The 14529-nt window shown below is 39.1% G+C and overlaps 1 protein-coding gene across 3 annotated transcripts in view; it reads right to left on the reverse strand.

Moving 5' to 3' along the window:
* Positions 1-1401: 1401 nt before the first annotated feature.
* Positions 1402-14529, reverse strand: part of tax1bp1b (Tax1 (human T-cell leukemia virus type I) binding protein 1b) — a 29123-nt gene continuing 15995 nt past the window's right edge. For 2 of the 3 annotated variants that reach the window (XM_065261335.2, XM_065261334.2), the window contains exons 12-18: positions 13073-13188; positions 12866-12991; positions 5326-5412; positions 4199-4382; positions 3971-4122; positions 2460-2539; positions 1402-2247 (exon numbers count right to left, since the gene is read on the reverse strand). In XM_065261335.2, coding sequence (XP_065117407.1) covers positions 2049-2247; positions 2460-2539; positions 3971-4122; positions 4199-4382; positions 5326-5412; positions 12866-12991; positions 13073-13188 — 944 coding nt within the window. In that variant the 3' untranslated portion in view covers positions 1402-2048. The remainder of the gene's footprint in view (positions 2248-2459; positions 2540-3970; positions 4123-4198; positions 4383-5325; positions 5413-12865; positions 12992-13072; positions 13189-14529) is intronic. The other variant, XM_065261336.2, reaches the window with a different exon arrangement.

The following is a 14529-nucleotide window of genomic DNA, read 5'->3' on the forward strand; positions in this document are numbered from 1 at the left end:
TGCTGAAAGCATTCTTTAGAAATGTTGGACCATATTGATAGGATAGCATCTTGCAGTTGATGGAGATTTGTGGGATGCACATCCAGGGCACGAAGCTCCCGTTTCACCACATCCCAAAGATGCTCTATTGGGTTGAGATCTGGTGACTGTGGGGGCCATTTTAGTACAGTGAACTCTTTGTCATGTTCAAGAAACTAATTTGAAATGATTCGAGGTTTGTGATATGGTGGATTATCCTGCTGGAAGTAGCCATCAGAGGATGGGTACATGGTGGTCATACAGGGATGGACATGGTCAGAAACATTGGCCTAAAGTGTGCCAATAAAACATCCCCCACACCATTACACCACCACCACCAGCCTGCACAGTGGTAAGAAGGCATGATGGATCCATGTTCTCATTCCGTTTACGCCAAATTCTGACTCTACCATCTGAATGTCTCAACAGAAATCGAGACTCGTCAGACCAGGCTAAATTTTTCCAGTCTTCAACTTCCAATTTTGGTGAGCTCGTGGAAATTGTAGCCTCTTTTTCCTGTCTGTAGTGGAGTTGAGTGGTACCTGGTGGGGTTTTATGCTGTTGTAGCCCATCCGCCTCAAGGTTGTGCGTGTTGTGGCTTCACATATGCTTTGCTGCATACCTCGGTTGTAATGAGTGGTTATTTCAGTCAAAGTATCAGCTTGAATCAGTCGGCCCATTCTCCTCTGACCTCTAGCATCAACAAGGCGTTTACGCCCACAGGACTGCCGCATACTGGATGTTTTTCCCTTTTCACACCATTCTTTGTAAACCCTAGAAATGGTTGTGCGTGAAAATCCCAGTTACTGAGCAGATTGTGAAATACTCAGACTGGCCCGTCTGGCATCAACAACCATGCCACGCTCAAAATTGCTTAAATCACCTTTCTTTCCCATTATATCATTCAGTTTGGAGTTCAGGAGATTGTCTTGACCAGAACCACATCCCTAAATGCATTGAAGCAACTGCCATGTGATTGGTTGATTAGATAATTGCATTAATGAGAAATTGTACAGGTGTTCCTAATAATCCTTTAGGTGAGTGTACTCACAATAGCGATTTCAGTTAAAAAAAACTGGACGAGTAGCTTAAATATATCATGTGATCAATGTCTTGAGGTGTGGTAACCGTGGTATAAGCGGAATAATTGATTTCGGGCCGTTGAATTATTGAAAAATAATAATTAAACTGCCCGTTGTCAATTATTTCATACTTAATTGAGGTTTATTGTTATTAATAATCATTTATTATTTTTATTATTATTATTAACAAAATTACCATTTGCTATGTTTACAGTTCCAGTCCTCCAGTAGGATGTTATTTATACAACAATTTTAGTAAAACATGGGAACATTTTAAATGTCAATACACGACCAGTATAAATATTGCTTCAAATTAACTTTATTGGTTTAGAGTTGCTATATAATACACAGGCACACAAGATGAGACCATATTTATTTACCTAAAGAAACTGAACAAAAAGTTTAATGTGACTCAGTGCACAGGAAACATGAGCATGCGTGTTGTACTTAAAATTGAGTGATTTAAATAGACAAAGAAAAAGACTTAACTTATTTTTGGATTATTAAGGTTTATCTTTAAAAGCTTATTCTAAAATAGATCATTTTATAAGAATCACCCTCTTATATCACCATATACACAGGAGTATTATAGGCAAAATCTGTCTTAAATCTAATGAAAGCCCTCACCATAATGCTTTATTATGACATCCTTCATGTATTCTAAACCAACCAAACTGCTAACTGTGATATTGGAGAGGTGTTTAAAGTGAACAAAAGTGTGGTCCTTTTCACAGAAGTAATCCTTACATAAAACACACTGCCTATCCCCATCTCAGTCACTTAGAATTCATTAACAGTATGCAGTCTTTGCTCATGTCTCCATACAGAATCAGTTCTCTACAGGCGAATGCTTAAAAAGCTAATCATGCAGTTTACAGTGACTGTTAAACAGATAAGCACAAATGAGCTAAAGGTGATATGGGTTTAGCTCATCTTCTGCCGTCTCCATTAGAAGTTATTCACGTTACTGTCGAAGTGGGTAAGGACGTGTTTCTCAAACAGCTGCTGGTCACAGTCGAGAGGGAACTGTTCGCTGCACATGGGGCAAATCTTCCAGTGGCTCTCCACGTGCTCCTCAAACTTCGACTGGTCGTAGTGAGGAGGGAAAATGACTTCACAGAGAGGACAGCGCTTCTGCTGCTCTCCACTATTGGAAAAGAGAGATTCATATAAAACAATGCATGAGTAAGCATTGAAAGGTGTGTGCGTGTTAAAACACTGCGTTCTGCTGGACCAACCGGTGTGTAAATGGCAGTAAACTGGCGATGTGGGTGGGCCATTAGACTAACGCACATTATCACACCATGAACGACAGAAAACAACTTTTTTTGACGTTGTCAGATGTGTGTATGTTGTTACCTGGGCTCGAAGCAGAATGGTATCTGTCCATCATTGAGGAAATCTGTGGGGTCATTGGCTGCAGGCTGGTCATCGGTTTGCTAAAGAGAGATTTTTTATTTAATAGCTTAAAATAAACAGTTTAACTGTTAACAGGGTTCCCATACCTTAGTTAACTTCAAATTCAAGGACTTTCTAGGTCCAATACCCTCAAATTCAAGGACTAAATGCGGGGACACATTTCAAGTGAGAGCAAGGTTACATCGTGTTACCTTTTAAGATACATTGTTACAGTTCCCTTTCGAGGGAACTCGCGTTGCGTCACTGCGGTGACACATTGTGGACACCTCCAGGTGTAAGTGCATCTGAATGTGTATATCAAATTCAACCAATGGTGATGCTTAACGACAAAGACAGGGTGACGCGGGAGCCAGGAAGTTTATCGCTATCTGAAATATTCCCAAAGACGCCGTTACAGTCACGCAGGAAGTATGGCAAGGGAGACGCAGCGTCTCGTTCCTTTCTCAGGGAACAACAGTTACATACGTAACCCGAAACGTTTTCATGTGTCAAACACAACTATGCAAAAAAGCATTTGGTATGACTCAACATTCACATACAGAAGATATAAGCATTTAAAGTGAACAGCTTACCACGTGTGCTTAAAAAGTCTGGAAATTTTATGATACTATCCTACACTACACAGGGAATTATATGGATTTTTTTCCAGAAAACTTCTTGCATAAACACTTTCTATGACCTGTATCTATGTATGTCCCATGGGAACCCTGTGTTAACCAAGCGTTATCGGTTACAATATTTAGTTACTATAAGATATGTTGATACAGCATACTGGGTTGTCATCTAGGCCAGTGGTTCTCAAACTTTTTCCGCATGCGGCCCCCCTTAAAAAATTTAACAAAAAACTGTTCTAAAATGTAACATTTTAATTAAGCAAAACATATTAAGTTATACAAAGTAGTGCTGTTGGTTAGTAGCCTTAGTTTTTAGGTTTAATTACACAGAATTCATGATAAATGAATGTATTTTATAAAATGTCATAAAACTGGGGCCCCCCTGGCACCAACTCGCGGCCCCGGACCCCAGTTTGAGAACAACTGATCTAGGCAACACCAAATTTAAGTCAATAGAAAAAAATAAACATTTGGCACAAGACTCCATTTTTGCATACCTAAATGCATTAGACTTGGTGTGAACAGGTTACTTCACATGAAAAGTGACTGTTTTACAGCAACTGACTAAAGCTCTTACTCGTTTTAGTTCAGTAAATCCACTGAGTAAAGTCAACGAGGCTAAAGAGTCAATTAGCTACAGTGTGCAGTTAGGTCAGACCATCAGCACTTCCTTAATGGCTCTGCTCTGAGTTAGCAGGGCTTTAATAATGCTAGCTAAGCTAAACCCTGCCTGAGGCCAATGCAACAGAGCACTGAAACAAATATTGGGAAGAGAGTTCATGCCTATTTGTAGTTCTGTTAAAACTCAAATCCCACCTCTAGCTATACTGAACTTACGGTGGCTTGCGGCTCCTCTGGTTCCTCCAGCCCGTCGGGGCGGCTGAGGTTACGAGCGGGCTGTATGCAGACCACGTTGCTGTCCCAGGATGGGGGCCCGACTGGGGGCAGTCGGGGCATCTGGTCATCTGAGAACTCTCCATCAGCTCCATCTGACAGGAAAGGAAATTTCTTTAATGCCTGAACATCAAATGAGAGATCATTGGCTATAAAATGTACAGTAGACACCTCTGGAGTCAGTAGATGAGTAGGGGTTCCCAAACATCAGATCAGAGGGGCGCTGGGGAACAAGCAGGGGAGATGGGTCATCCTGAGGATAAGGCAGGGCATACTGAAGGAAAACCGACTGCACGTCCAGATTGCCTTCTTTTTTTCGACTTTCTTCCTCCCTGCTAACGCTCCTTTGCAACTCCTAATGTGAGACACAGAAAACAGCACTGCTTGGATTTGTCGGACAAACTTCCCTCGATGAAACGTTCAATGCTACGTGTATGCGAGTGTCTTGCTTAGTTTATTTGACTTCTACGTGTACGAAGACGTTCAACGCATGCGCATGGCCATAAAATGCAATGCATCACCTGGGCTACATTCTCCTGTATGCGCATGTGCGACCTACGCAAACAAAGTATGCTTCGTTTTTAAAAAAAATCGTAGAGTACACGGCACACTTTTCTGATGACAAAGAAGTCAACAGGAATGGGTAAAGCCCGAAGTAGTTTTTTTAGTTTGCGAAGCCTATGCGTACTCAGTATGCATGGTTACAAAAATTCACGAACCCTCGTGTATGCATTAAAACTAAACTATGTTTCTATCTTAAAAACTAGTATGCAACCCAGAACATGCCTGGTTGAAACCGGTTGCTAACGACCAAAGCTTAATAAGGCCAGCCATGATGTATCGACAATCACTGTATTGGGTCTAATTTTTCCATCCTTTTGTTCCTCCTTTCCTCCATCTTTGAGTCCAGACAATACATCACTTAGTGGCAGCGACGTGCAGTAACTTGCCACCCTCACACAAAAACAGTTTAATTAGGGGCCTTCATTAAAACTCCTCTGCCTGTTCAAAGGCACTCAGAGCTCGGTCTTTTATTGAAGTCTTCGACAGGCGCCAATTTCATTTAGTCTCAACCTCAAATTGGGTCATTTTGCTGTATGAGCAGCGAGTTTTGTGTTGCACCTCGACTATGCATCCCTCTCTGTGGTCCAGGGTAATTGAATGGAAAATAAGGACTCACTTGCACTGCTGGCTCAATTAAAGAGATAAGTTAAACCCGAACCAGATTTTGAAAATAAAAGCTAAGCATGAAACCAAATGCAGTTTTAGATCGGTAAAGATAAAATGAAAGCACGCACCCCCTCTAGTTTCTCTTTTTCTTTGGTCAACGCAACAAGATTGTCCTTCAGCTCCTTGAGTTCCCGGCCCTTCTCCGCTACCTGGCTCTGGAATGACAACAAGAAGATAATATAGATTCATCTGCTAAAACGTAAAATTAAGTCGGGTTAGCAAGTCAAAATAAACGCAAACAAAGTTTCGTCTTGTTTCACCATCCAAAACCACAGTTTTGCATTGTTACACGGCTCATTGGAATGCTTAATTCTGATTGGACAGTCGTGACATTTTCAGGTTTGTTTTTCCCAGATAACAACCGCTCAAAACTAATAACATACGATAACCCAGATGCTGCAAATAATTTTGACAGGTGCAGTTTCATATTAAACACAAATTTAATATAAATATGTCTTTTAATAAAATATAAGATATTATATTTACAATTCTTGAGATTTGAACGTCTTTTCTTATCTAAAAACCGTAAGTAAATGGGTTTGCGCATTTGTTAAAAATAAGCAAATAAAATATTTCAAATCAATACTTAACTCTTTACACGCCATTGAAGAGTTATCTCGTCAATTAAGAGAAAACATTTGCATTAAAAAAAAAACGTGTTCCTGATTATTTTTTCTGTTGATCTGCAATACCATGATTTTCACTTACCCAATTTATAAAAAACTAAAGCAAAAAAAATGATTTACTAATTTTAAACTCTGTGTATATTTTGACAATCCAAATCTGATCTGTAACAAAATTCCTTCACAAAATTTTATTACTTCAGCTTTTTGTTTAATAATTCATTATTAAACAAAAATACCCATATTTAAGAGTTTATAAGCAGAGAAAAAATATAGATAGGATGAAACGTTTTTTTTCCCCCTGTTTTATTTGTTTATTGTTTGCTTGAAAACAGAGGGTCTGTTCTTTAATTTGATATATTTGTATGTATATATATTTTTAGAAGAAAAATTTCCAGGAAGGCATTTTGTGAAACTTTTGTAAAAATCATTAAAAATGCGGGCGGGCAACTTTTCCAAAAATGGCTGGCGGGGAATGAGTTAATTTATGAGATAAATAGCTGTGTAATAAGCGGGATAATGTACAGGCATCCGGTAGTTATTGTAAAAGAAGCCCCTTCATAGACATTATCCCTTAAATAATAAATGGTTAACCAATGGCTACCAAATAAAAATCAATAATCAGACATAAAATATAGATCTGAATCGAAACTATTGTATTATGTAAAAAGCTAAAAAAGAAATAATGCGGTGATAAAAATTATATAAAGCTAAAATATGCTAAAAATAATTGTCTGGTAAATGCTGTGAGTGACTAATGAGGATAAAATATCCCAGAGTGCCGTGTAACAAATGATGCGTTGAAAAGCCTATAAAGTGCCACTGACATGGATGTTCTGAAATTAATCTTTACATCAAGTGATTTAAATGAATTATTTGTTGGAAAGTATAAATCTTCCTTTTATGCACGTACAAGTTTACATTTATGCATTTGTGCATCCAAAGCTACTTACATTAAAGCTATGCCCTTTTTATCAATATGGTTTTTTTTGCGAACGAAACCCACGATCTTGTGCCTTGCTGACGCAATGTTCTACAAATCGAGAGCAAATGCTCAACAGCACCTTATTTACATCGCGCTCAGCATGACTCCATGCGAGTGGTACACGAAGACTGAACTTTAGCCTGAAAACTAGCACTGATCTGCACATGACCCTACTGCTTAAACAGATCCGAGTCTCTCGTGCTGTCTCCTGCTGGGAAGGGAGTCAGCCAGCAATGCATTATCTTGTCTTGATCCCAGAACTCCTAACTGTCCTTCCTCCACCATCTCTATGCCTCATGTAAACAGCAGTAAAAGTCAGTCTCCTTAGTGACGCGCTCGTAAACCAGCGCTGTCTGTGTATTTGGGTTAATGCAATGATACCAGGCTTGAGTCAGAGCAGTCGTAAACAGCGCGGATGGAAAACGGTACTAAGATCGATGTTATCGGAACATCTGAAGGATTGCTTATCTGTGATCACATTTTCTCATCTGTGCCAATCAGAGTCATTTCGCACGAAAAACCACAACAGAATAAAACATAAAACATATATGTAGTTCGTCTTTGTAGAGTCTCTGATCTTAATCTTAAACAGTGGTTTGATATGAAAACCCCAGCTAAGAGTGATTTACTGTTTTCTACATAAAATCATCTTATGAAATGTAAAAAGTATTGTGTGAAAATATAACCTTGATATCTTTAATATTGACTGAGTAAGGTCATGTCAGAGACTGAAATCAATGTACAATCAATCTTATATGCTCCAAAACTCATTATTTGATTATGAGACTTCAGCCTGGATTTTAGGATCAGAGACAGGATCACATACAAACTTGAGAGTTTTTATGTCCCATATTAATTCCTTATTCTGCATTTCCAAATGATATTAGATATTTGTAGAAAACGTTTTGGTTGGGACTTGACTTTTGTTCAACTGGTACTGACTGGATTGTGAAAGGAGGGTGTTACAAACCAAAACAGAGTCAGTTGGGTTGGAAAATAAGACGGATTGGTCAATTGAAAAGAAAAATGTTTCAGAGGCTGAGCAAGTTATTACAAGTTGATAAAACATTATGCAGATAAACATGTTGTTGTGCAAGGTGTAGATGTGCACATTAACACGAGGGACGTGCGTTATTATAATATTATAATTATATATTAACTTTAAAGTTGGATATAATCCAAACAAACAATGCTATTTTAGACCTGACAGAATTGCTTGACTGAAGAGTGGTGACAGAAGAGAGTTTCTGGTTTTGCTTGTCAACTGGTTTAATAGTGTCGCTCACACAACAGTGACTTTCAAACTGCTTGCTTTAATGCTCTCTGTGGGTTTGTAATGTTATGGCATGTAAATGTCTTTATACACAATCTTGCCTGCCAAATATAAAAGACATTCCAAATATAGAAATAAATCACTATCATCTTGAATTAAAGGGGTCATATTATGAGACTTTTTGTAAATGTAAAATAAATCTCTGTTGTCCCCAGAGTGCATATGTGAAGTTTCAGCTCAAAATATATAGATAATTTATTATAGCATGTTAAAATTGACCCTTTGTAAGTGCAAGCAAAAATATGCCGGTTTTGAGTGTCCTTTAAAATGCAAATGAGCAAATGCAAACATTGGTCGCTATCAGAGTATGTGAGCGGAGTGGAGTGGAAAGAATTTCATAATTACTCCGCTCAAGCTCCGCTCTGGGTATACAATTTTCCGCTCCTCGCTCACTCCCCGCGCCATCCTTAATTAAGTATCGCTCCGTTTTTGCTCTACGGCAAATGTTTTTTTTTTTTTAAAACAACAACGAATATGCAGTACTAAGAGAAGAACATCATATACTTTATTGGAATTTGAAACAGTAGCTAATATTAGCTGAAATTAGGCTATTATTTAGCTCACTTTTAAACAAAGCAAAACAAAAAATGTGTTGAAATTAAATAAATTATTAAATGAAAAACCTCATATAAAATAAATAATCAAAGGAAAAACATTACATTAGATCAAAGAAAGAAATCACAAACTGAAATATTAATTTAGACAAATAGCCAAACGGAAAAATATAGATAGTCTACTGCCTTCACTTTAAGCCAACTTTTATATTAATACTAGAACTATTCTGAATCTGAACAAAACAAATGCTGGCTGGTTGAACACATTTTTTATTAAAGCTATATCTCCAATGCTGCATTCTAGGGCTGGGCGATTAATCGAAATCGAACCGCAATCGCGATGTGCAACGTTGCGATTAGCAAATCGCGAAAGGATGCGATATGATGCGATTTGAGAAATATGCAGAGAGGCTTTGTGACAGTCTGAGCGAGTGCAAGTATGGCTGTGCTTTCTCCGTGAGAGGCACGTCAACCAAAACAGTGCTTCCCCTAAACTGACAAGGGGTTTCAATTTAAAGCATGCCCGCAGCCTGTGTCTCTCAATGCTTATTAAATACTCGTGCCTGGTTCCGCATTGCAAGACTTTGCGCGCGCGTCTTCCACAACAGACAAGGTGTTTAAACTTGACGCACACGCGCAGCCTGTGTCTCTATGCTTATTAAATACTCACGCCTGTCTCCGCAAGTCCGCATCGCAAGTCTTCACGCCCGCATCTCCCAAAACGTATGATGCGATAAAACTTTACAAACACACGCCCAACAATGCTTACAAGCCTGGCTCCGTATTTAAAACAAACTAAAATACAATTTAACCGGGTTGCTAATCTCACGTACTTGAATGAAATGACATGACATTGAACACATTTGGATTTTATATTCATTTTAAAAATCCCAAATGTAGCTATTTAATATTTTGATAGTTATGAAGTTGAGTATTACAGTTCTTTGTTTACAAAAAACAATCATGCATTCAAATCTTTCTAGTAAAACTCAGTCACCCATTTTAATATTTTAACTTAAGTTGCAGCTATAATGAACTCACTTATTTAAATACTGTTACAGTGTTAGTCCAAGCTAAAGACCATTTTAAATTTCATACAATAAGAAGTGTTAATTATATTCTTAATTTCTTTGTTTTTGTTTCCTTATTTTCACAAAAAAACAAAACAAACAAAAAACATAAGAATACAGTTAAATCACCAGACCCATAAGCAGTATCAGTAAGATCTAACCATCTAAAGAGGCAGATCCACATTGCATCTGCTACAAAATTTAATCGCAAATCGAATCGCAATCGCAATTCCTGGCAGAAAAGGCGCAATTAGATATTTTCCCTAAATCGCACAGCCCTACAGTGCATTCACTTTAAGAAAAACGAGCTTTTGCCGAGTCGCAGGTGCCAAGCACTTGAGCTGAATTTCTATCCGCTCTTGCCCTGAGAGTGTGCACGCAATTTATATCTCTTCAATCACTTCCATGCAATTGTTCTATATTTCCCGAAGTGTGTATCCGCTCAGACTGCGTCCTCTTGTGCATTCGCAAATCCATCAGCTCTCGCGCGCTCTCTGGAAGGTGCACTGATCGGGCGCACGTCTCAACAAACGGTCTCTGTGCGTTGCGCTTGGTGCAGAGTGCTCATGGGAGTTGTAGTTTCCCAGTGTCGCGTATATAAATGTTTGTGAAAGTACTACAACAATACAATACAATGCAAACGAATGCAAAATATGTTAAGAAACATTTTAAGTCCCCCTCCGTTTTTTTTCACAGTGGTTTGGTCCGGAGTCTGACGTAATTGAGCGATAGTGGAGCGTTTTCGGAGCGAGAGAAAATCACAACGTTCCGACATAAAAAAAAAACGCTCCTCGCTCCTGGCAAAATTACGCCACTCCACTCCTCGCTCCGCTCCCACTCCGCACCGCTCACATACTCTGGTCGCTATAATGGTGATTTGTTGAAATTGAAACTCAATTGTGCCGTCAATAATTTTTTTTCTCTCTCCACTAAATGGCAGTGCTGTGGTTGGATAGTGCAGATTAACTCTTTCCCCGCCATTGACGAGATATCTCGTCAATTAAGAGAAAACGCTTCCCCGCCAATGACGAGATTTTCCGTCTTTCCGCAATACCGCTATTATCCACCAGGTGGCGCCCTTCCGCAACTTTTTAAAACCGGAAGTATTGCCCTATGGCAAGCGGCTGCATGTCCGTGTCTGTTTAAAAGATTGCTCTGAATGGGATCTCTATGAAAAGTCCGTCACAAAAATGGAATTATCTCTGCTTTTTGCTCAAAATATGGTGTTTTTGCAAAAACCGACCCATATTCAAAAGCTGATTGCAAAAGAACCACTAAAGGTAGGATGAAACGTTTTTTTTTGTTTGAAAGCAGAGGGTCTGTTCTTTCATTTGGTATATTGTATGTTTATATATTTAAAGAAGAACATTTTCTGGAAGGCATTAAACTTTGGTGAAAATCATGAAAAACGCTGGCGCTGGCTGGCAACTTTTTTTTTAAAACGCTGGCGGTGAAAGAGTTAAGGGGCGGTGTTTTTATAATAAGATCCCCTTTTGACCAAATTTCAATGGCCTATTTTTTCAAATGCTTGCAGAGAATGGTTTACCAAAACTAAGTTATTAGGTTGATCTTTTTCACAATTTCTAGGTTAATAGAAGCACTGGGGACCCAATTATAGCAATTAAACATGGAAAAATGATATTGTCCCTTTAAAGATGCAGTTTGTAAAATTTTCGCCGCTAGATGGCGCCAGATCAAACAATAACAATGATGTAGTTTACTGACGCTCTGAAGCAGCGTGGAATTATGGGATTTGTAGTCTTTAACTCAACCACTGATGGCCATCAATCAGACGCGAACGAGAAATCACGTAAGGTAATCAAGTCTTATAAATGTTGCGTTTGATGACATCGTTTATTTCATTATGTAAGTTTATATGTGATGTTCAAAACGAAATTGTTAGTCATATTGATATTACAGTATTAGTCCAAATTCGATGGTAAACACAGCACAGAATTAAGTTTTCAACTTACAATCTACAATGATTTTTGACATAATGTATTGACAGTACAAATCTTATTGTGAAGTGTCTTAAAATGACCATTTATATTGCTGTACAATACCTTTGATGTGCATATCGTCCGCGGGAAGACGCGCTGATTACAATCTACACACTAATGTTGTGATCAATATAATAGCATACGTTTTTTGAAGGGTTACGAATCAAAACAACTCACCCATCGCGTAAAACACAAGCAGGATCAGAATCTCGGTCTAGTTAAATGTTGTCGTGAAGCTCTCTCCATCCAGATAATGCAACAAATTGATCCTCCCTTGTTTTGTTCCAAACTCTTCTTGGGTCGTTTGGTTGGCCCGTACGCTTACAGGAGCTGACACAACCAGCGGCAGACGGTACAGAGATATCCATAAGTTCATAAGCAAGCGCGTAGCCCGACAGGCACTATCGCATAGTTCCGCATTTGCCCACGACACTGGCTCGCTGCGTCCGAAAACTCAAGGCTGTGAGGACTTGTTGCCTCGCTGCCTCATGAGGCCATGACTTCGGCCTCGGAGGCCTGAAGGCCGCTCAGAGAAAGGCTTTCCGACGCACTTCAAAGGCAGCGTGTTTGAAATATAAACAGAGAGCGCCTTTGTGATAACTAATCACATATTTGAAAACTACAATACTAATTTCTCGCTAGAAATGCAATTAAAATGCTTAAAAAGCGAAAATATACGTTTATTTTCACTAAATTTGTGCTCCAGCTGATTCCTTGGCCGCCATTTTATTTGTTCGAGCTCGACCACTGTTGTCATGTGGTTTACGTCAGTAAAGGCGGTGACAAAGGGTCACATGGATATTAACGTCATTGACAGGAGACTGCACTGCCCCGTGTCAATGTTTTGAATGGCAATTTTCTCATGATTTACAAGTAGTTGAAAACATTACAGATATTGATAGTAATCAGCTGGACAAAATATATAACACTGGCCTAGTGGTTTTTGGACATTTTACTGCAAATATCTTACAAATTGCACCTTTAACTGATTCAACTGCGGAAACAGTGGTGGGTAATACTCCGAACTACTTGGTGGCACTGACCTTGTAGCGGTCCTCCTCAGAAGCCAGCTGCATTCGCAGGTTCTCGTTCGCTTTAGTCTGCTCCTTCAGCTTTACCTCCATCTTCGAGAGCTCGTCGGTTATCATGCTGCAGCGCTCTCTCTCCTCCTGCAGGGGAGTATGCAAACCTTTAATATTTCAAGTCAGTGTGACCCAGTATGTCAGAGGACCAGAGAAAATGCTCCTTACATTTAGCATCTGTTTGCATTTCCTGTATTTGTCGTTTTTGTCTGGCTCCTTGCTGGCGCTTTTCAGTCTACCCTGGATGATGGCATCGAGCACTGCATCGGATGTACCTGGGCTTCCTGTTTGAAATCCAGGGAACAGAGACGTGTGACTATACAATAGCCACATAAAAGCCCAAAAATGCCATCCAAGTAATATAGCATGCAACTTTGGCTGCTTTCACACTGCATGTTTGAAGTGACTCAATTACGATTTTCCTCTCATGTGGCACGGATCAGATATTACCCGTGAATGTGTAAGCAGGAAAAGGCGCATAGATATATACATTTTTTATATATTTATGGTAGGAAATTTACTAAATATTTTCATGGAACATGATCTTTACTTATTATCCTTATGATTTTTGGCATACAAAATTGTGACCAATACAATGTATGTTGGCTATTGCTAAATGTCAAGATGACATTGGTAAGCGACGCTGGCAAATTACATCCACTCAGGTGGACACCACCAGCGATCACATGACTCTTAGCATCGCATTTTTGGCTCCCCTTCAACTCCCCAGAAGTTTCATGCCTTGTTACAGAAATAAAGCTGTGTAGTCTTGTATTTATTTTGTTTGTGTCCATTGCGTAAATCGGAAACGAGTTGCTTTAAAGGGACAATACGTAATATTTACCCCATCTAGTGGTGAAATTGTATTTTGAATTTAAACGAACAGTGCTCTCTAGCGCCTCGCTTTTCCAAATGCGTGTTGCAACTATGGTAGCTGTTATGAACTCACTGATGTTCGTTGTAGCTGGTTCACGTGATCTGAATGAAAACGTGTTGGTAGGCTAGTGCTTTTTTGTCCCTCTCTGCTTTTATAGTTTATCAATACGGCGAAACAACATGGAAACCTCCTTGGACTTACCCGTTCAATGTAAGTAAAGAGAAGAAATTCTAAGCTTACAAAGAAAAATCAGATCACTGGCAGAGGTCATTTGACACCAACGAGGACATATTTATGAATAAAGACATTGATTCTGATTAATAAAACACTTGAAACCCTACTTACTGTCCCTTTAAAGGGTGTTTTCCTACCTTAGCCTTTGTTTCAGAACCTGGAGCGATTTCTCCCTTGGTTCGGTACGTTTTAGGCATATGTGAACACAACGATCGCTCTCGGATTGGCACCAAAAAAAGCGCTCCTAGACCGTTTGAATGAGATGGTTTAGGCCCGAGTGGAAATTAGCTCTGGAGCAGATCGGTATAAGTGTGAAAGTAATCCGACTTAACAGACCAACGAACAGACGATCATATTGCTTTTTTAACCATGAAAATACCTGATAGCTCTTTGGTGATGAATTCTGGTGAGCAAAATCAACCCCATTCAAAACCAAAGCGCACTTCTTATAAAATGTCTTCTCCGCAATAGGTACATGGTAAAAATGTTGTCCCACCTAAGTTTTGATTCCTGC

Source organism: Paramisgurnus dabryanus, chromosome 13, assembly GCF_030506205.2.
Source record: "Paramisgurnus dabryanus chromosome 13, PD_genome_1.1, whole genome shotgun sequence".
NCBI lineage: Eukaryota > Metazoa > Chordata > Actinopteri > Cypriniformes > Cobitidae > Paramisgurnus > Paramisgurnus dabryanus.